This window comes from Notamacropus eugenii, chromosome 2, assembly GCF_028372415.1.
Source record: "Notamacropus eugenii isolate mMacEug1 chromosome 2, mMacEug1.pri_v2, whole genome shotgun sequence".
In the NCBI taxonomy this organism is placed as follows: Eukaryota; Metazoa; Chordata; class Mammalia; order Diprotodontia; family Macropodidae; genus Notamacropus; species Notamacropus eugenii.
In genome coordinates this window covers 4,037,580-4,060,166 of record NC_092873.1, presented here as the reverse complement: position 1 = coordinate 4,060,166, position 22,587 = coordinate 4,037,580, and the positions used below count along the sequence as shown (strand labels likewise).

The window sequence follows — 22,587 nt, the reverse complement described above, 5'->3', positions numbered from 1 at the left end:
TAAGGTCCAGAATCTCAGAGGAAACAATGTAGGAAAAATGAGGAAGAAGATGCTTAGGAGCACCGAATCTCAAATTTTAATAAAAAGTAAAAATCATCCAAATAACTGAGCATTAATCTAAAAAGATAGAGTTATCAGTAGCAGTGATTTGATGAACAAAATAATAATGAACATAGTAGAATAGTGTCAGTGAAACCCAAAGATCTTGGTAGCAGGACACTCCCTCTTTGATTAAAAATTCCTTGAAGAAACAAGAAAGCCATTGAAATTCAATTTATCTCCTGAAGTATTATACTCATTTTTGCTGAGTAGGTGTGCTTGGTTTTAATCCTAGCTCCTTTGACCTCTGGAATATTATATTCCAAGTCCTTTGATCCCTTAGGGTAGAAGCTAAAAATTCGTGTGTTATCCTGAATTTATTTCCATAATACTTAAATTGTTTCTTCAAGTCTGCCTGTATTATTTTCTCCTTGACCTGGAAACTCTGGAATTTGACTACAATATTCCTAGGAGTTCTGTTTTGGGATCTCCTTCAGACACTGATCAGTGTATTCTTTCTATCTCTATTTTGTCTTCTGATTCTATAATATCAGGGCAGTATTACCTGATAATTTCTTGAAAGATGATGTCTAGGTTGTTTTTTTGATCATGACTTTATGATAGTCCACTAATTTTTAAATTATCTCTCCTAGATCTATTTTCCAGGTCAGTTGTTTTTCCAATGTGATACTTCACATTGTCTTCTATTTTTTTCATTCCTTTGGTTTTATTGTACAATTTCTCTATTTCTCATTAAGTCATTAGGTTCCATTTCCTCCTTTCTGATTTTTAAAGAATGATTTTCTTCCGTGATCTTTGGGACCTCTTTTTCCATTTGGTTCATTCTCCTTTTTAAGGCAATCTTCTCCTCACTGGCTTTTTGGACGTTGTTTGCTATTTGGATTAATGTAATTTTAAAAGTGTTATTTTCTGCAGCATTTATGGGGAGTTTCCTATAGCAAAATGTTGACTTGTTTTTCATGATTTTCTTGCATCACTATTATTTCTCTTCCCAATTTTTCCTCTACTTCTCTTATGTGATTTTCAGAATTATTTTTGAGCTCTTCCATAGTGTAAATTCATATTTTTAATAGAGGCATATGATGCAAGAGCTTTGGCTTTGTTGTCTTCTTCTGGCTGTATGTTTTGATCTTTATCATCATAGGAACAAGAAGCTGCTGTATTAGAACGTGTTATGTGGATATCATATAAATGTATCCCATTTAATGGAGATTTCCCAGTGGTTCACAACAGGCAATGGACAAACCCCACAGAAACAATTTCTATCCTGAAACAAGAGGCAGTCCTGAGGCAATTATGGTAAGTGACTTTTCCAGCAAAACACCAGCTAGTAAGTGTCCTGTCTGAGATCAGATTAGAACTCAGTGACTCCTGACCCTAGAACCAGTGATCTATCCACTTTACCACCTAGCTGCCCCTTCTCCTATATTTGCTAGTCATATTATGGTATCTTAAAAAAGAACTGTAATTTGAGTCAGGAAATATTAGGAGCATAGACACTATGGTTTTTGCATAGGATCCTTTTAAAAGATCAAAGCCACAGTTTTTGGAGAAGGAAAATAATAATTTACATATTTCTTACTCAAAGATGAAAGCAAGGGAGTTAGAGGGAAAGTAGAAATTGGATGGGAAGAGTTCCTTAGCAGCTCTCCAAATACATTTACTTTCTGAAAGAAGACTAGACCCCAGACTGGTAATATAAGTCCAGAAGGGATTGCCAAAAAATGGTATTGGCAAAAGGCATTTCCCCAAATAACCCCAAATTCAATTTCCATTTAAGGAAGCTGAGGACCTGTTTGAGTACTTCCTGGGATCCTAGATTCACTTTAAAGTTCATTCATTCCAACCACTTCATTTTTCAGACAAGGAAATGGAAATTTAAGTAGACTAAGTGACTTGTCTAAGATTATGCAAATAGTAAGTCAAAGCCAGCATCTAAGTTTTCCTGATTCTAAGTCCAACATTCTATCCATTACATTCTCTGTCCTGGACCCTTATGTCCTTTACATGGTTATATTTTCTTTGGGATGAAGATGCAACAAAGGCTGTCTTGTGAACAATATATATTTAATGATTATATGCCAAAAGGGAGCTCTTACTGAGAAATTAAGACATGAGATTTAGCATAAAAATATTGGATTTTCCTCCATTTAGAAAAGCCTCCCTTAATCTTTCAATCTCCTAACTATTGTCCTCTCCTGCCATTAATGGCTAAACTCTTCACAAAGACTCTCTATGATAGGTACCTCCTCTTTTTCTACTCTCTCTCACTCTCTTCTTAACCCTTTACAGTCTAGCCTCAGACTTTATCTTTCCATAGAAACTTGCCTTTATTTTTCTTGGATTTTTGTGCTTGTGTTTTCTTTCACAACATGACTAATTTGAAAATGTATTGCATGACTATACATTTATAACCTATATCAAATTTTTTACCTCCTCAAGGAGGGTGATGGAGGGAAGGAGAGAGAGAATTTTAACCTCAAAGATTAAAAAAGTGAATGTTAAAATACCTTTACAAGTAATTGGGAAAAATAAAATACTAAACAGAAAAAAATTATCTCAGTCTTTAAGAGTTCTTCAAGATGGGTATGAATGAATAGGGTGAGATGGCATATATCTAATGTTAATGACTAGGAGTCATTGAGGGATACAATGTTCAAAATGAAAGGGGTAATAAAACTAGAGTATTCTGCCATTACCAAACCAAATATAAGTATTCTATTAAGAACAGATCTCTTGAGTTAGTTTCCTCAGTGAAATCCATGAATATTTGAAATAATTAAGGATGAAGATTGAATACTGATCAAATCATTGTATGAAATAGGATGGACAGTCTAACCACAACAGAGCTAATCATGGAAGAACACTGCAAATGGATGAGTACAGTCCATCACTGGAGAGAAAAATTAAAGTTTGAAGGATGGCATCTGGGAAGTTATGCACCTTTTCAGTGATCCAAGCTGCTCCCTAACACACACATGCACACAGAAGCATTTTGGAAGCAGCAATATCTTTTCTGTCAATGTTCTAAGAGTGTGAACCAATAACATTGCAACCTCTAAAGAATAAAAACTGTAAGAAACACAATGATAAATTGAGACATGAAAGACAAAACTTCAGTCTCTAATATCCCCTTCTCTTCATTCTCACATAGGCCACCACCTTTGCTTGAGCCAACCTTTCATCTCAGGTAGAATATTAAAATTGCTTAATTGAACTCTGTTTGAAGTCTATCTTCAGTCTATCCTCTCCTTGCAATTGCAAAATATTTCTCAGGAAAATATTTCATCATATCACTTCCATCTTCAAAAATCTCTAGAGCCATAAATAAACTATCAGATGATTACATTCTAGTGTTAGAAAGAAAAGTTTTATTGGAATTTTTCTGGAGAAACGTGAGGTCAAGAAGCTCAGAGAAAACAATGAAAAAAATTGAGGAATAAAACGTGTAAATGCACCAAATTTCAAATTAGAATAAGTAAAAATCGTCCAACTAATTGGATTTTCCTTTGAGAATATAGAAAGATTGATCAGTGGCACTGATTTGATAAACAAAACTGTAAAGCAAATGAACATAATGGCATAGTGTCTGATAAACTCAAAGATCTTGGTGTCAGTACACTCCCTCTTTGGTTAAAAATTTCAGGAAAAACCAGAAAGCAGTCTGTTGGAATGTTGTATGGACTAAGAACTTACACAACATTCTCAAATAAAGTTCCATTTGATATATAGCAGAGACAAAAGGTATCATAGGTAAATTAGAGGAGCAATAAAAAACTTACTTTCAGCTCTATGGAGAGCACAAAAGTTCATGATGAAGGAGGGGATGATGGGAATCATGGAAGATCAGATGGACAATTTTAATTAGGTTAGGTCAAAGTGGATTTTTTGCATAAACAATAAAAAGGGAAAAAATCAATACGAAAAAATTTTTGTGAGTCTCTTTGATAAAGGTCATATTTCCCATATGTATGTATAGACACATAAATATATACATATATATAAGTATTTATATATATATGTACATATGTGTATGTATATGGTTCCTGTTCTTATAAACTATATATCATATTGGTTAATATCTATGTGTGTCCCTATCTGTGTATATAAATATATATGTATGTGTTTATATATATACACACACAGATGTGATCTGTCATTTGTTCTTGTAAATGTAAATGAGTTAATACTACAGTTTATTCAGATTTATAAGGCCAAAACTTCTATCTCAACAGAAAAATTGTCAAATGATATGATAAAGTAGGTTTCAAAAAATTAAATACAACTAGCAGTACCCACAGGAAAAATATTCCCAATAATTATAAAAATGGTGTAATGAAGTAAATTGTGATGTACATTATCACTGACAATTAGAAAAATGATGTAAATCAAAGCAAGATTGAAGTTCTGCCTCACACCAATCACATTGGTATAGAAAATAAGAAGAAAACAAGTCATTGTTGGAGGGGCTGCAGGAAAATAGGTGACAGTCTGTGAAAATCACTTTGACTTCAAACCCTTTTTTCAGTCTCTCCCTGGAGTGGTACTTTAGGGTTAAATTTCCCACTTCCTTCCTCCTCATTTCTAATTTTCTTCTTCTCATTTTCATTCCTCATTACAGAATATTACTTTCTTTGATAATGAAAGAGGGAGTAGCAGTCAAGGAAGTGCTGGTGGATTCGAATCTTCTCCAGTTGCCAACCTTCTAGGAGACAGATTTAAAAGGCTTTCAGTGGCAGTGAGAGCTTGCTCCTGATCCCCCAAATCCATGAATCTCAAGTAATGAGTGTCTTGGGAAGAGGAAATTAACCTTAAGGGACTCAAGGATTCTAACCTCTCGGCTGCTGAGCAAATGATAAAACTCTGCCTCAGGTGAGAGAGGGCTTGGAAAGGGAAGACTCATGCTCCAAATCACCACAAATGGCCTGACACTGCTCACTAACCACCAGGAACTATTTGGAAAATAAATGACTCAACAGAAGTGCAGATGTATAGGGAAAGTGAACTTGTTAGCTTTTGAGACGGACACCAACTGGGGAATCCTCACAAACAAGAAGAGTTTGCAGTATTGATAGACACACTAGAATGATTCCCATTATGGAAGATGATTGTATTGCTTTAGGGGGCTTATGGCTTGACTAAGTGGATAACTAATTGATACAGTGGCTACTCAATGGCAGAGTAGGACAACAATTTGCTGTATTAGAACTCCTTACGTGACCATCAAACAAATATACCCAATTAAGGGAGATTTCCCAGTGGCTGCCAACAGGCAGTGGACAACCCCCAGAGAAGCAATTTTTTTCCTAAAACAGAAAGCAGTCACATAGTGACTTCATGATAAGTCAGATAGCTATGACTGCCCTGATGATGGGAATATAACCTGTAACTCTGGATACATTAAAAGCTATGGGGTCCCCATGTGAATGACCTCATATATGCTCCTCTTATATCCATATTATAACCACTATTCATCTGGAAATCTATTTAGGAAAGTTCTTTCACCAATTTACTAGGGGAAGGAACAAATGATGTTTTGTTGATAAACAAGAAAAACAAGAAAAAATAGCTAAGGTGAAGGTTGGGGCTCAAACCAGAAATACCTCTGCTTGTGACAATTCTCAAGAAAGGGGATGAGAGAGAGAGAGAGAGAGAGAGAGAGAGAGAGAGAGAGAGAGAGAGAGAGAGAGAGAGAGAGAGAGAGACTTCAATACAGAAAGGTTATACAGTGGTGGCTTCTAGATTACTGAGTATTTTGGGCACATATACATTGAATTCCTAATACCTTCCCACATTTGAAATATACATGTGTAGAGGGAGGGGAAATAGAGAGAGGTTTGGCAGTATCCAAATAGGAGGAAATAGAGAAGGATGATCCCACTGATCAGGTTGGAAAAGTAGTTTGAACAAGGAGCTCACGAAGAGGAGGACCCATAGTGGGGATGGGAGAGGGAGGCCATGTTTAGAAGGTATTACAATGGAACCTCAAACACTTAGGAGGAAGAGGAAAATTGGAAGACATGCAAGGTTTTCGGGTTTCTGCTCCAACAGATCAAAAGTCTCTTCCCCAACACTGCTTTCTCCAAGAAAGAATACACAGTCCAAACATCTGACCACTATATAATTGTCTCAATAATACAATTGACCCATGCCTAAAATAGCCAAGAAAATGAATGTCTTATACAGAACTGGAACTACCAGAGAAGTTTTTCCCTCAAATAAGAGGAAGCCAAGAAAGTGAAGGCTAATTACACATCCTGCCAACTCCATCACCATGTGCAAAAGAGACCCAAGGGAAGGTCTTCCATCTAGCCATACACTGCATGATACATTGTAAGCTCCTTGAGGTCAGGGACTATCATTTTTCCTCTTTTTCTCTATCCAATCTTCTCACAGTGCCTGGCACATAGTAGGTGCTTAATGTTTATTTAATTGAATTTAATAAGTAGAACATAAGCCCTCCTCTGTGATAGTGGGGCTGGTGTTCTATTTTGACAGCAGCACATACTTATACATGGTACAGGGTTGCCAAACTTCTTCCCATCCTAATATAAAGGATACCACATCCGCCCTTGGGAAAGGAAAAAAAAATTTAAACCTCCCTTCATGCTGGGTATCCTGACTACATTTCTAATAAGAATGAAATTTTATTTACCTAAGTGTTGACTCAAGGATGTACCCTAAATCCAGAAATAAGATTGATCTTCCTCACCCTTTAACCACTAACAAGTTGTAGACATTGTGGAGCGATAAAACAAATACTTGAAATAGATACTGTACTCCAAAGATTATTGTCAGTTCTTTTTCTGCTAGACAGATGTCTGACTTAAGCAGAAAGGTGGTACAGTGAATAGACTACTGAGTCTTACATCAGAAAATCTCATTTTCCTGAATTCAAATCCGGCTTCAGACACTTACTAGCTGTATGACCCTGGGCAAATCATTTAACCCTGTTTGACTCATTTCTGCATCTGAAAAATGAGTTGTGGAAGGAAATGGCAAATCTCTCCAATTTCTTTTCCAGGACAACATTAAATGTGGTCACAGGGACTCGGACACAACTGAAAGGACACAACCACAAAAAAAAATTACTTTTTTCCTTTTCTAGTATTTCATTGGATTGATACAACACCCCTTAAATATATAGAGAGAAGTGATTATTATCTGTATTTTACAGATGAGTACACTGAGGTTTGGAGAAGCTGATTTGCCAAAACTGAACAGTTAGTAAGTGGTTGAATCTGAACTAGAAAGCCATTATTTTGATTTTTAATCCATTATTCTATCCCTTTCTTTTTTGAGTGAGTTTTTCCCATTCACATTCAAAGTTATAGTTACTATTTTTGAATTTTTCTCGTCACCATTGCCCTTCTCAGGCCCGTCTTTTTGTTCTGTACTTATTACTTAATTCTCTCACCTTGCCCTCCTATTCTTTTCCCTATCCACCATCAAATGGGTCATTCCCTTATCTTGTCACCTAGTCCTCTTATTTCTTCATAAGTTAAGAAGACTTTTAGTCACATATACATACATACATACATATATACAATCACATGCATGGATATATATACATATATATTTGCATATGTATATATGAGTAGGTATCGGTATTAAATAGGAGCAGATTTAGTGAAGACTTTTCAGGGGTATGACACTCCTCTCTAGAGTAGAAAAGACCTTAGGCCCAGGTTTCATTTCCACCAGGGTCAGGTTATTTCCATATAAGGCTATACAGTTCATTAGGATCAATGATTAGCTATGGTTCACTAACTCCTCAATATCTAATTTGCATATGCACAGGCAGTCTGCAGCCCTCACTCTGGTCCACCTGATTTGCATAAGTTCTCAATGCCCAATTTGCATGAGTCATCAATGCTTCATTTGCATATGCTTCCAATGCCTAATTTGCATACAATGATGCTTTGTAATGTTCAGGAGGGGGAAATTTGAACCGGGTTTCAAAAGGGATTATTTAGATTTCGCTCCTAGACCATGCTTCTCGACCAATGAGAATAATGGTCAGCGGTGGGAGGGGGATTTCCACATCAGGGTCTATATAAATTGCCATTCTGCTTCTGTAAGGTGCATCTCACTCCAGCTTTACTGGTGAAGGGACTGCCTTCTCACGAGAACCGAATAAAGGAGATTTTTCTGTTTTTACTTTGAAAAGCCTCAGAGCAGTCAATTTGAGTAAGGGGCAGGGGTGTCATGCTATCCCACACAGTATATATATATATATATATATAATATATATATATACACACACATACACACACACATATATACATACACACACATATATACATACATACATTCATATATATGTGTATGTATATCTGTATATGTATGTATATACATATGTGTATATATGTATGCATGTATATATGTATATGTGTATATACATGTATATGTATATATGTGTGTGTACATGTGTGTGTATATATATTTCTTTCTTTAATCCAGATCTGATGAAAGCTATATTATGATGACAGTATTAACATTCTGATAACTTTTTCATAACTAAAAAGTAAACATTTAGATCTTAATGAGTCCCTTATAGTTAGTTAGTCTTTAATGTTTTCCTTATATTACTCCTGGATCTTACATATCAAATTTTCCATTTAGTCCTTGTCTTTTGTCACAAATAGCTGAAAGTTTTTCAGTTCATTAAATGTCTTTTTTTTAATTTAGGATTTTATCCTGAATTTACTTTTATTCTTGGTCACTAGGACAGTTTTTATGTTATTCCAGCAGCTTAAGCCTTTTGAAATCCTGATTTCAGCTCCATAGTATTTAAATTGTTTTTTTTTCTTGTTGTCTCCAATAATTTTTCCTTAAGCTGAAAAATTTCAAACTTGGCTGTGACATTCCTGTAAGTTTTCATTTCTTTCAGGTGGTAAATGGTAGATTTTTTTCCACTGTTTCTACTTTACCCTCTTGTTCTAGAATGTCAGGACAATTCTCTTTAATAATTTCTTGAAATATTTATTCCCGAGTTTTTTTGTTTTAACACGTTTCAGAAAGTTCCAGTTCTCATATTATGCCTCTTCCTTCCGTTCTCCACATCAGTTGTTTTTTTAATGAGATGCTTCAGGTTCACTTCTATTTTTTTTTCATATTTCTTTCCAAGGTTCTTACCTTGCTTTGGTTCCTTCCTTACTTACTTTCTGCCTACCTACTCATTTTTATGGTTCTCTTTATGAGTAGGGTGGGATAGGAAATGAGAGGGAGAAAAAATAAATATTGGTTAATTTTGCTTTAAAGACCCTCAACTCCAATCACTACCCCTTGCCTCTTGGATCAACTATTAACTTTTCTATTTATTCTTGAGTTTAAAGTGCATCACACCAGCCTTAATAAATTAAGACTTAATTTAACAATTTATTTTATATGACTCTTCTTCCTTTAAAATATGGTCCAGCAAAGCGATACTTATGTCTCTTTAACTCAACCTTACACATTTCACCTCTCTATCTATCTCAGGCTCACCCCATGCCTGAGTGTAATCTCTCCTCATCTCTGACTCTTAGATCCTTAGTTCTTTCAGATTTTAGATGAAACATTTTCTTCTCTTAAACTAGGATTTTTCTGATTCTCCTAGATGGTGAGTCTCCTATTGATGAAATTACTTCACATTCATTTTATGTATGTTTGGTATCTATTTGTATGTACTCATATCACATCCCTAATAGAATGTCAACTTTGTAAGAGCAGAAATTGTTTTGTTTCCATCTTTGTCACCCTAGATGGGGCCTAGCACAGTACCTTCCACAAGAGACATTTAGTAGCTACTGTTAAATGTCTATTGCTATTGATTGAATAAAACATTAATTGCTTAATATAGTCACCCACTTATACCATTAAATTCTCCTGTAAGGTGAGACTCAGTCCTTTTGAAATTAGTCCATTCCATTTTAAATCTGTCCATTTGTGAATAAATTTTCATCACAAGAAGATTAAATATATTTCTTAGTTCATTATTCATACGTTTTTCCCCCTCTTTTGCCAAACAAAACAGTCTAATCCCTTTTTAACATGACAGACCTTCCATTACTTGAAAATAGCCATCCTGATACTGTTGAGTTTTCTCTTTCTAGGATGTCTGCCAGATTCCTCCAGCTAAGTTGCATATGCCATAATATACAACCCCAACTTATCTGAGATAAACTCGTTTAAAAAATTTCTGGACTATCCCAGATGGAGTACAGAGACCTGAACACAATTATTTAACTGTAGCCTGACTAGCACAGTAGACAATGGGAGTTATTACCCTTTCATTCTCTTCATTACATCTCTGCAAATGCAGTCTAAATTATGGGAAGTTTTATAGACCAAATGTGATTAAGTATAGAATTTACAAATCTTAGAGCACTATATATACACAAGTTATTAACATTACTACTGGTGCATACAACATAGCACATTAATCACATGTTGTTTGCATCCCATAAATTTTTCCGTATTTTTTTCCAGACAAATTGCTACCTACTCAATTCTCCAATGTAATGCACATGTGGATTTCAGAAAAAAGTCCTATAAAATTACGTATCATCATATTTAGACCAACATTCTACTCTATCAAGATCTAACAATAGCTGCTAATAATATATTTATATAGTTCCTTAAGGTTGCAAAGCACTTTAGAAATATTATTTCCTTTTATCTTTCAACCAATCTCAGTAGACAGAGGCTATCATTATTCACATTTTAGAGATAAGGAAACTGAAGCAACCAGAGATTATGTGATACCAGACTTACACACCTAGTAAGTATTTGAGGTTAGGATGGAATTCAAATCTTCCTGAACCCAAGTCCAGTGCTCTAAGCACTGTACCACCTGAATGTCATCCAAATAGGTAGCTTTGCCAACCATATTTGTTCATCTGATGACTTTGCCATCTAGTCATTGATAAAACTATGAAACAACACAACTCTAAGGAAAACTATCTGAGGCAGACTAGATTTTATTTTCTAAGCGTCATCTCTCCATCAGTGACTTGTCATTGATGTTAGCTATTCGGTCATGCAGTCTACATTTCCCCACATCTTTTAGATTTTGGCAAATATTTTGGGAAAAGAAAGATAAATGAAACTTACAAGATTCCCCAGACCTATCACTATAGTGCAGCTCTATGTACATGTGTCCTTCAGGAATAAATCCACTAAGCAGAGGAAAACAGTACAAGATGAATACATGGGACACAGTCCCATTGACTAGACTTCAGGAAAAACTGAAAGATGAATAGTAATGAAAACATAATAGCTTATATATTTATAGCTTTATAAACACATTTCTCACATTATCCAAGAAAGGGAGGGAGGCAGAAAAGAATCATGATTTTTGAAGAGTGAAAAACTGAGATTCAGACTGTCAATGTGACGTCTCTTAGACTGTATCAATAATTACAGGAACCACATGATTTTTTCTCCATCTAGAATGACATTTGATTCTAGCCCTTCAAAGTATACAGAGAATAGATTACTATCCCTATTTTACAGACAAGTAAAATGAGAAATTTACTCATTGGGAACTGAGAAATTGGGAGAGTTGAGTGACTTGCTAAAATAACTCAGGATGTGGTTAATAAACATGAAAAGCTGAGTCTTCTATATTGCCATGTCCAAGGTGTCCTCTACTTCACCACACTAATAATGAGTTAAAGTAGAAAAGGAAAATGAGAGATTGAACTCTCTGAGCAATCAGGTTTTGTCCTCATGGTTAGAGCAAAGTTTAAGGATTCATTATGTTCAAGAGTTGGCTCTGAAGCTGTGCAGGTTTCCCAAGGGAGAATAAATAGTCCTTAGGAGACTGGACTCCAAGGTCTGTATAAAACCCCAAGTGATTACTGCTTTCAGTCACTGACAACCAAATATGACACTCTTAGGCTTCCCTGGCATGTAGGTTGAACCCCTTAGAGTCACTCATTTATTTATTTGATATTTGTTGCTAATCTTAATACTAACATGACTACATCCTTGACTGACCTCTTCTGGAGCACCATCAGTCTTTTTCTTAACACCAGGTTGGTTCTAAAATATCAAATTCTAGATTTTAGAATGCATAGATGGGCGGGATATGTGTGATATGAGATTGAAGGATGTACTTACAGACAGAGACATCTGGGTCCAACTCCTGTCCCTGACACTTAATACCAATGTGACCATGGGTAACTACTTGAAAACTTTCTGAGATTCAGTGACCTCATTAGGAAAATGGAAGTGAATAATGATTGTAGTACTTTCCCATAAATTAAAGTATGCACAGTACCTATTAAATTTTAAGGGTGAATAGATTCTAGTAATTGTTATCTACAATGCTATAGGTTTTCAACATGAGTTTTCTGTATTGATTCAAGAGTTATTTTCAGGTATCGGAGAATGAGTCAAAACTGTGGCTTTAGTGCAGATAAAACCTTACCAAAAAAAATGAATATTTTTAAAAGACGTACAGAGCACCAGGTTAAAGTAGGGAGGAACATTGATGAGAGGGAGGATGATACAAAATGAGATAGGACATGGTTCTTGACCACAGTGATAAATCACATTTTAGGGAGATTTTCATGCATTAACTCAAAAAACCAAACACAGTACATCTTCGAAGTAAATATCGCAATGGGTTTTACTACTATATGTAAATAAGAAGGTTAGGGCTGAGACTTTAAGTGTCTTCCCCAGAGTCCTACAGCTAATAAGTTTCTGAAATGGGATTCAAAACACCTTCCTGACTCCAAGTCTAGAACCTTATTCATTATTCTTTATTGTCTCAAAGACCTTATAGTTTAGGATATATTCTGCCTTTTTCTCCCAGGGACTGTAATCTTCTCAGAACGCTTTTACATCTGTTGTCATATTTAATCCCTACAGCCTATGTAGTTACTAGAAACTCTCATGTTTAAGCACTTTAGGGAGTGCAAAGTTTTTTCTCATTCAAAATAAAACAAAAGACCCTGTGACATAGTTCACATGGGTAATAGAAAATGAGACAGAAATCAAAAAGATTTAATTGTCACTCAGTCAAAAGGCATTTTTAAGCACGTGCTAGGTGTTGCATTGAATTCTTGGGATACAAAATCGTTCAAATGCTCTATGCTTTCAAAGACCTTATTGCAATATAGACAGTCTGCAAGATTGAAATACTAATTCAGAACACTTACTAACTGTGCGACCCTGGTCAAGTCATCTAGCCTTTGTCAACCTTGGGTTTCTCACCTGTAAAATGAGGGTAAAAAAAAGCATCTTCTTTACAAGGTTGTTGTGAGGATCAAATGAGATATGTAATTTTGTTGTTCAGAGTTTTTTCAGTTGTATCTGTCGTTAGTGACCTCATTTGAGGTTTTCTTGGCAAAGATACTGGAGTAACTTGAGATTTCTTCTCCACTTCATGTTATCAATGAGGAATCTGAGGCAGGCAGGGTTAAATGATATGCCCCGCCTAACATAGCTAGTAGTTATCTGGGACCAGATTTGAACTCAGATAGAGGAATGTTCCTGACTCCAGGACCAACACTCCATATAAAGGACTTTGCAAATTTTCAGTGCTATTAAGTGTTAGCTGTGGTAATTATTAAAGCCAAGAATTAGAAAGCAACATTCATAAAGTAAGGTTGCAGGTGACTTTCAGAATGGTGTGGAACAGGCTGGGGATGAGCTAAAGATAATTAGACTAGCAGAAATACATTTAACAATGGACTGACAGAATACCAGTTCTCCTTAATGAAAGATGTGTTTATTACAGGGGGTCATGGCAAAAGCATGTACTTAGAGCCTATAAGTATGGTAGGGTCTCACTTTCTCATGTTTAAAACATTGATAGCAGTCAGTATAGATAGGCATCTTGCCTTCACCTTGTAGTCTTCAAAAGTTGCCTGTGGCACCAAGAGGTTAAATAACTTGCTCAGGGTCATTAAATCAGCATGATCAGAGGCAGGATTATATTAGTCAGTAATAATTAATGAATCTATCAACTATACACGAAAAGAGCTTTGTCTCATTTGACCCTCACAACAAGTCTGGTAAGAAGATGTCATGATTTTCATTTTACATATGAGGAAACTGAGACATTTCTATACCAAAGTGAAATGCTGTGGACCCAGCTCTCGAGCTGTCCCATCTCCTCCAAATGTAGATGTTGCCTTGGAGGCAGAATCCCCTTACCAAAGTTGCAGTTGGTAGTGGATACTTTCATGTAATAAATCACATCAGGATACTCAAAAACCTGAAAATGGTTCCCCTAAATTACCACTTTTATGCTACAGACATTGAAACATCACATATTTTCTGATTTGGCAAGGACTTTGCTAATAAATGCAGAAATTAAAGTCCTTTGGGCAAATAGTCATCTCTCATTTTAAAACTTGAACTCAAACAGGAGCCTCTGATTTAAATTGTTGTGTTGTATACCCCTAATTTAATGGCCACTCCTCCCTTCCTACTTTGAGATTCTGCAATTTTATCTTAAGGAATGTGTCTTTCCAATGTCGAAGTTGTATCTTATAGGCAGCTACGTGGCACAGTGAATGGAGCACAGGCCCAGAGTCAGGAGGACCAGAATTCAAATCTGGCCTCAGACACTTGACCCTGTGATCCTAAGCAAGTCACTCAACCCTGATTGCCTCTCAGAGAAATTGCAATTTAACAAATATGTCAGGCTCCTTCATTTTCTAAACCCTATTCCAATGCCTTTTTAAGATGTGGAGAGAAATATAGGTTCCCTAAAATAAGGGTAGTGAAAGGCAACCTCTGGTAGGACCTTCCCACCTTAAGTCTTCTAGAGCAGCCTGTGAATGAAGTGACCATCGTTCTGATATGCTAACACTAGCATAGCTTTGTGTAGAAAGGCTCACTACTGGAAGTCTGACTGTGAAGGGATGATTTGCTTTAGTTTTGGGAATTCATGAATAGGACTAAAAGAAAAAAAATGGCTCTCAGTCTTCCGGATGACCCATTTTGTATTTCATAGTGGTGATGGTAGGGTACTGACAAGTTTGCCAGATGGTTCTAAGAAGCAACAAATGAGAAATCAGTCCATAAGATAACAGATGTATGAAAAGGATCTAAAAGGCTATTTAGTCAGCCCTCTTATTGAACAGTCAAAGAAATTACTGAAAAGCATAGTGATTAACACAAAGACAGACAAGGAGTAAGCATAGGAGGTAAATCTGGAACCAGGTCTTGTGGCACTAGATCCAGTTCTCTCTTCACTGTGCCATGCTTCCTCTTCCTTTTCATTGATTTTCATAGCTATTAATACTAGATCTGAACATGCCATTTCCATACTCAGAGTTTTCAGTGCTTCTCTACTGTCTCCAGGACAGAATACACATTCCTCAGTGTGCCATTCAATGACTTCACTAATCTGGCCACCATGTGCCATTCATTTAAAAGTCATGTTACTCCCATTCACACGTTCAACATTATGGTCAACCTGAGCTAGCAGACTTTTCCTCATTCAGGATAGTCCAGGCATACATGGATCTTGATATCAAAAACACCCTTCCTCCTCACCTCCATGATTTTTCAAATTAGAGCTTTTGTGTAAAGCCTTTCTGAGGCTAGTCTAATTGGCTTGTTTGTTTCTGTGCCTTTGTGTATGTATACATGTGAGTATATCTCTGTTAATACCCAAAACCAGTTGGTTTGTATTGATATACACAAATATGTGTAGAAACATATATGTTTAAGAATATGTGTGCATTTATAGATCTGTGTTTGTACACATACCCAATTGGTGTATGCATATAATATATACATAATCACATAAAGATAAAGAGAAACATATAGGTAAGCATATATTGGTATACACTACATTCCTATAAGTATATGAATATAGTAATACACATATTTTTATATAATATACCTATGTATTTATTTGTATCTTTTTGTGTATATATGTATGTGAATACATGTGTAGATATATGCACACATTTATATATGTGTTATATTAAGGTTATAAACACTTTAAAAATATCACTTTTTAACCTGAGCAAACCTGTGGAGGAAACGCAATTATTATTCCTGTTTCACAGTTAAGGAAATTGAGGTAGACACAGTTTAAGTGACATGTCCAAGGACATAGAGACAAGTGTCTCAGGACATCGTGAGAGAAGGCCTAGTCCTCCAGCTTCTCTGGTACCTAACTACAGCTACTGAAAAATGATAGGTAAGGATCCCCTTCCCCAAGGGAAGTTGTGATCATCTCATCTGCAGGTTATAAATATTCAGCAAGGCATCATTGAGATGCTTCCAGAAGCTCCCTATCACAGCTCCTGCTACTAGAGAAGTCTTTGACAATGATTACTTGCAGGGAGGTAATTCTAATGGTTTTTCTCTTTTACAGGTCAATGATCTAGCTCCTAAATGACATCTATGGAGAACACAACACGTGTGACAGAGTTCATCCTTTTGGGATTAACAGATGCCCCAGAGCTTCAGGTGCCATTCTTCATTCTGTTCACCCTCATCTACCTCATGACTGTGGTGGGGAACCTGGGGATGGTAACCTTAATCTCCTGGGATTCCCACCTCCACACTCCCATGTACTTTTTCCTCAGTAACCTCTCCCTGGTGCATTTTGGTTACTCCTCAGTTATTACACCCAAAGTCATGGCTGGATTTATCACAGGCAACAAGGGCATCTCTTACAATGGATGTGCTACACAAATGTTCTTTTTTTGTAGCCTTGCACCCATTGAAAATTATCTCCTGGCTGCTATGGCCTATGATCGCCAAGCAGCGATGTGTAGACCCTTCCATTACAACACCACCATGACATGGAATGTGTGTGCTGCTCTGGCAGTTGCTTCCTGTGTCTGTGGCTTTGTGGATTCTACTGTCCACACATTTTTCACCTTCAGCCTGTCCTTTTGTAGGTCCAATGTGATCCATCACTTCTTCTGTGATATTCCTGTCTTTCTGTCTCTCTCCTGCTCTGATACCCACACCACTCAATTGCTGGTCTTTCTGTTAGGAGGATTCAGTGCCTTTTGTGCCATCCTACTCATCTTGAAGTCCTACCTGTTCATCTTTATAGCCATCCTGAGGATGCACTCTGCCAAGGGTCGGCAGAAAGCCATCTCTACCTGTGGCTCCCACCTGTCTGCAGTCTGCCTATTGTATGGGACAGACTGTTTCATTTACTTAAAACCCAGTTCCAGTAATTCCATGGACACAAATAAATTTGTGTCAGTGTTCTACACCATGACCATTCCCATGCTGAACCCTCTGGTCTATAGTTTGAGGAACAAAGATGTCAAGAATGCTTTCAGGAAAGCTACCTGGGGGCAAAGACTTTCTTAGATGTGCACATTTTTAAGGGACAAAACTTAAACTTATCTCAACTTTTTTCTCAATATTGTAGACCCTATTTTTGGAAATGTCACAAAATTCAGAAGTGTTCTCTCCTACTTTTTTTCTTTACTTTCTTTCTTTTATTTTTCCTGAGGCAATTAGGTTAAGTTACTTGCCCAGAAAAAAACTAGTTAGTAAGTGTAGTAAGTAGAGATCAGATTTGAACTCAGGGCCTCTTGACCCCAGAACCAGTGATCTATCCAGTTTGCCACCTAGCTGCCCCTTCTTCTACATTTGCTAGGCATAATATGGTATCATAAAAAAGAACTGGAATTGGAGAAAGGAAATATTAGGAGTATAGACACCATGGCTTTTGCATAGGGTCCTTTTAAAAGATCAAAGTCAGAGCTTCTGGAGAAGGAAAATAGTCATTTTCATATTTCTTACCTGAGCATGAAAGTAAGAAAGATAGAGGAAAAGCACAAATTGGATGGAAAGCGTTGCTCAGCAGCCTTCCAAGTACATTTACCTTCTGGAAGAACACTAGAACACATATTGGGACTACAAATACAGAAGGGATTCCCAGTAAATGGTATAGGCAAAAGGTATTTTCCCAGGAAAAACCCTAAATTCAATTTCCATTTATGGAAGCTGAGGATCTCTTTGAGTCCTTTTGTGGGATCATAGATTCACTTTCAAGTTCATTCTTTCCAACCACCTCATTTTCCAGACAAGGAAATGGAAGTAGACTAAGTGACTTGCCCAAAATTATGATGCAAGTAAATCAAACCCAGTATCTGAACCTAAGTTTTCCTAAGTATAATATTCTATCCACTGCATCTTCTGCCTAGGGCCATTGTATCATCTTCATGGTTATATTTTCTTTGATATGAAGGGAAAACAAAGGTTATTGTGTGCCCAATATGTATTCAATGATTATATGCAAAAGGGGAGCCATTTCTGTGAAATCTTCATATGAGATTTAACACAAGAATATTGAATTTTCCTCCTTTTACAAAATCCTACCTTAATTCTCTTATCTCTCTAACTACTGTCTTCCCCTAACTTTGGCGCCTAAACTCTTCAAAAAGGGTATCTATTATGGGTGCCTCCTCTTTTTTCTATTCTCACTCCCTTCTTAATTCTTTTCAATCTGTCCTCAGAGGTTATACTTCCATAGAAACTTGTCTTCATTTGGGGCAGGGATTGTTTGTGTTTTCTTTCACAGGTAATGAGCAATGTGGAAATGTTTTGCATGACTGCACATATACAATCTATATAAAATTGCTTGCTTTCTCAAGGAGGGTGATGGAGGGAAGGAGGGAGAGAATTTCTTACACAATGTTTTAAAAAAGAATGCTACAATTGTTTTATATGTAATTGGAAAAATAAAATACTAAACACAAAAAAATGATCTGCGTCTTTTAGAGCTCTACAAGCTGGGTATGAATGAGTAGTGTGAGATGACACATGTCTAATGTTAATGACTGGAATTTATTGAGTGGTACATAATGTTCAAAAGGAGGGAAGTAGCAAAATTAAGGTATTCTACCATTAGCAAAGCAAATGTGAGTGTTCTTTAAGACCTGCTGTCTTGAATTAGTTGCTTCAGTAAAATCCATGACATTTGAAAAAATATAGGATGAAGACTGAATATTGATCAAATCATTATAAGGAATATGATTGACAGTCTATTGAAGTAACTATGGAGAAACAATGGAGAGGGATGAATCTAGGCCATAGAATGGATTCAAGCTGCTCCCTAACTCACACGTACACATAGAAGCATTTGGGAAGTGCCAATATTCTTCTAGCAATGCGAAAACAACAACATTACAACCTTTGATGAGTTAAAAACTGTAAGAAACACAAAGATAAATAGAGAGGTGAAAGACAAAAGTACAGTCTCTAATATCCTCTTCTCTTCATTCTCACATAGGCCACCACTCTTGCTTAGGCCACCATTACATCTCAGGCAGAATATTAAAATTACCTAATTGAACTCTGTCTCAGTTCTACCTCGAATCTATCCTTTCCATGTAATTGCAAAGTATTTCTCAGGAAAATGTTTCCTCATATCACTTGCATCTTCAAAAATCTCTAGAGCTACAAATAAACTATGACATGATCACATTCTAGAGTTAGAAAAGTCATGTTGGAATTTTTCTGGAGAAACAAAAGGTCAAGAAGCTAAGAACAAACAATGTAAAAAATTGAGAAAAATGAATGATGCATAGCAGCACCAAGTCTCAAATGTTAATAAGTAAAAATGATTCAAATAATTAGGTTTTCATTTGAAAATATAGAGAGATTGATTAGCGGCATGGATTTGATAAGCAAAATAGTAAAGCAAATGAGCATAGAATCCCGTCACATAAACCCAAAAATCTTAGTATCAAGACACTCCCTCTGAGTAAAACCTTCTAGAAAAACCAGAAAACAGTGTGTCAGAAATGTTGCATGGATCAATAACTTACACAGTATCTGAAATAAACTTCCATTTGATACATGGCTTTCACAAAAGAGATCATATGTAAATTAGAGAAACGAGGAAAAGCTTTCAACTTTATGGAGAGCACAAAAATTCATGAAGAAGGAAGGGATAAAGGGGATCGTGAAGGATCAAATGGACAATTTTAATTATATTAAATCAAAGAATTTTTGCACAAAAAATAAAAAGGGAAAGATAAAATAATCTTTCTGAGTCTCTCAGATTAAAGCTTCATTTCCCAAATGCATGCACACACACACACACACATACACACACACACACACACACACACACACACGTGTGTATAGATTTTGTTCTTATACACTATATATCCGTACCATTAAATACATATGTATGCATGCATGTGTGTATATATACATACATGTGTATGTATCATACATATGTCTCTTGTTCTTATAAATCTAAATGGGTTAATACTATAACTGATTCAGATTTATAAGGCCAAAACCTCTATGTCAATAGAAAAATTGCCAAATATGACAGAGCAGTTTTCAAAAAGTTAAATACAAGCTAGCAGTACCTAGAGTAAAAATGCTGTCAATAATTGGGAAAATGATGTAATGAAGAAATTATGATGTAAATTATCACCAACAATTAGTCAAATGATGTTAATTAAAGTAAGACTGAAGTTTTTCTGCCTCACATCAATCAGATTGGTAAAGATAATACGAAGAAAACCAGACAATGTTGGAGGGGATGCAGGAAAATAGGTGACAGTCTATGAAAATCACTTTGACTTCAAACTTTTTTTCAGCCTCTTACTGGAATTATACTTTAGGGTTAAATTTCCCACTTTCTTTCTCCTCATTTCTACTTTTCTGCTTGTCGTTCTTCATTCCTGGTTAAGTGAATTAGAAAATACTTTTTCTTTACTGGTCCTTTAAGTAACAAGGCAATATCCCAATGGTAACATACGGTTCCTTGTTTGAAACAATATGTTTGCTTGAGCCCCATAAAAGGCTCAGAGTTTTCAACTGGAGCATAGTTTGCACCTCCAAGTTCCTTCCCTCCAGTCCCACCATATGATTCTCACTGATGGAAGAGAGTCCCACCCAGAGACTCTCTGCCCAGACATCTTCTCTGCCACCCTCATGAATAGGAGTCATGCTTTTAAAAGATAACCTGGGGGGGGGGAGCGGGTTGTTACTCTATTTGATTTTCCTTAAAAGGCAATCCGGGGGCCGCTATTGGAGATCCAATGTACTTGACAGAATGCTTTTTTTCTTTTTTTTTAGAATGAATGAGGGAGGAAGAGGAAAGGAAGTGCCAGCACATCTGAATCTTCTCCAGTTGCGAAGCTTTCAGAGACAAGTTAAAAAGGTTTTCAGTAGCAGAGAGAGCTCATTTCTGACCCTCAAATCCATGGATCTCAAGTAATGCATGGCTTGAGAAAAGGAAATTAACCTCAAGGGACCCAAGGATCCTAATATCATGGCTGCTGACAAATGATAAAACTCCACCTCAGAAGGAGGAGGGCTTGGGTAGGAAAGAGTCATGCTTCAGAACAGCACAAATGCCCTGGTACTGCTCACTAACCACCAGGAACTACTTGGAAAATGAATGACTCTCAACAGAAGTGCAGATGTATAGTGAAAGTGAACTTGCTAGCTTTTAAGACAGGCATTAACTAAATCCTGGGGAATCCCTAGAAGCAAGAAGAGTTAGCAACATTGATAGACACACTAGAATGATTCTCATTATGGAAGATAATGACATTGCTTTATGGGGCTTATGGCTTGACTCTTTTACCCAGGAAACCTGAGGGTCTTCCCTCCCAGTTTGATTTTTTTTTTTTTTATTGAAGAGGCCATCCCTTGAGTTAACTAAATAAAGAAGCCTACTTATTCATTGAATAGATGTATATCACTCAAAGTGAGAATGTGATAAGACCTTAGCCTGAAAGGCCAGGATCTCCCATTGCATCCTGGGCCATCTCCAGTTGTCCTGATGGCCACTGGACTCAGATGGCTCAGTAGAAGAAGGTGAGGTTGCACAGCCCTCCCACACTCAAATCAAAGTCAAGTGCAAGTCATGTCACCATCTTGATGTTATGGTCCTCTTTGAGAACAAATGGCAAACACAAGAATAACAAGTGGATAACTAATTAATGCAGTGGCTAATCAGTGGGCAGAGTAGGACAACAACTTGCGGTATTAGAACGGGTTATAAGGCCATCAAACAAATGTATCCCATTTAAGGGAGATTTCGCAGTGACTCCCAAAAGACAGTGGACAACACCCACAGAAACAATTTCTATCCCAAAAAAGAAGGCAGTCATGCAGTGACTTTACGTTAAGACAAATGGCTATGACTCTCCTGAGATAAGGAGGACACCAAAAGTTGCAGAGTTCCCCTATGAATGACCTCATATATGCTCCTCTTATATCCACATTACAACCACTGTCCATCTGGGAATCTATCTATGAGGCTTCTTTCATCAATTTACCATGGTTGAGAACCAGTGATGTTTTGTTAATAAACAAGAGAACCAAACAGAAAATAGTTGAGGTAAGAGGTGGGCTTCATAAGAGAGATAACTCTGCTTATGAGAAGTGGGAGAGTGGGGGAAAGGGATATGAGAGAGAGAGAGAGAGAGGGAGGGAGGGAGATTTCAATACAGACAGGTAATATAGTGCTGGTTTCTAGATTACTGAGTATCCTGGGGACACATATATTAGACTGTTAGCACCTTCCTATAGTCAAAATATGGAGATGTGGAGGTAGGGGAA

General features: G+C 36.6%; 1 protein-coding gene across 1 annotated transcript; it reads left to right on the top strand.

Annotated features, from left to right (window-relative positions):
• Positions 1-16,416: 16,416 nt before the first annotated feature.
• LOC140523337 (olfactory receptor 5B2-like) lies at positions 16,417-17,355 on the top strand. Its single transcript, XM_072638259.1, has one exon. The coding sequence runs from the start codon at positions 16,417-16,419 to the stop codon at positions 17,353-17,355; it is 939 nt and encodes a 312-aa protein (XP_072494360.1).
• The last annotated feature ends 5,232 nt before the right edge of the window (positions 17,356-22,587 follow it).

Coding starts and splice junctions, on each gene's coding strand:
- LOC140523337 (XM_072638259.1), top strand. CDS start 16,417: ATGACATCTATGGAGAACACAACACGTGTGACAGAGTTCATCCTTTTG.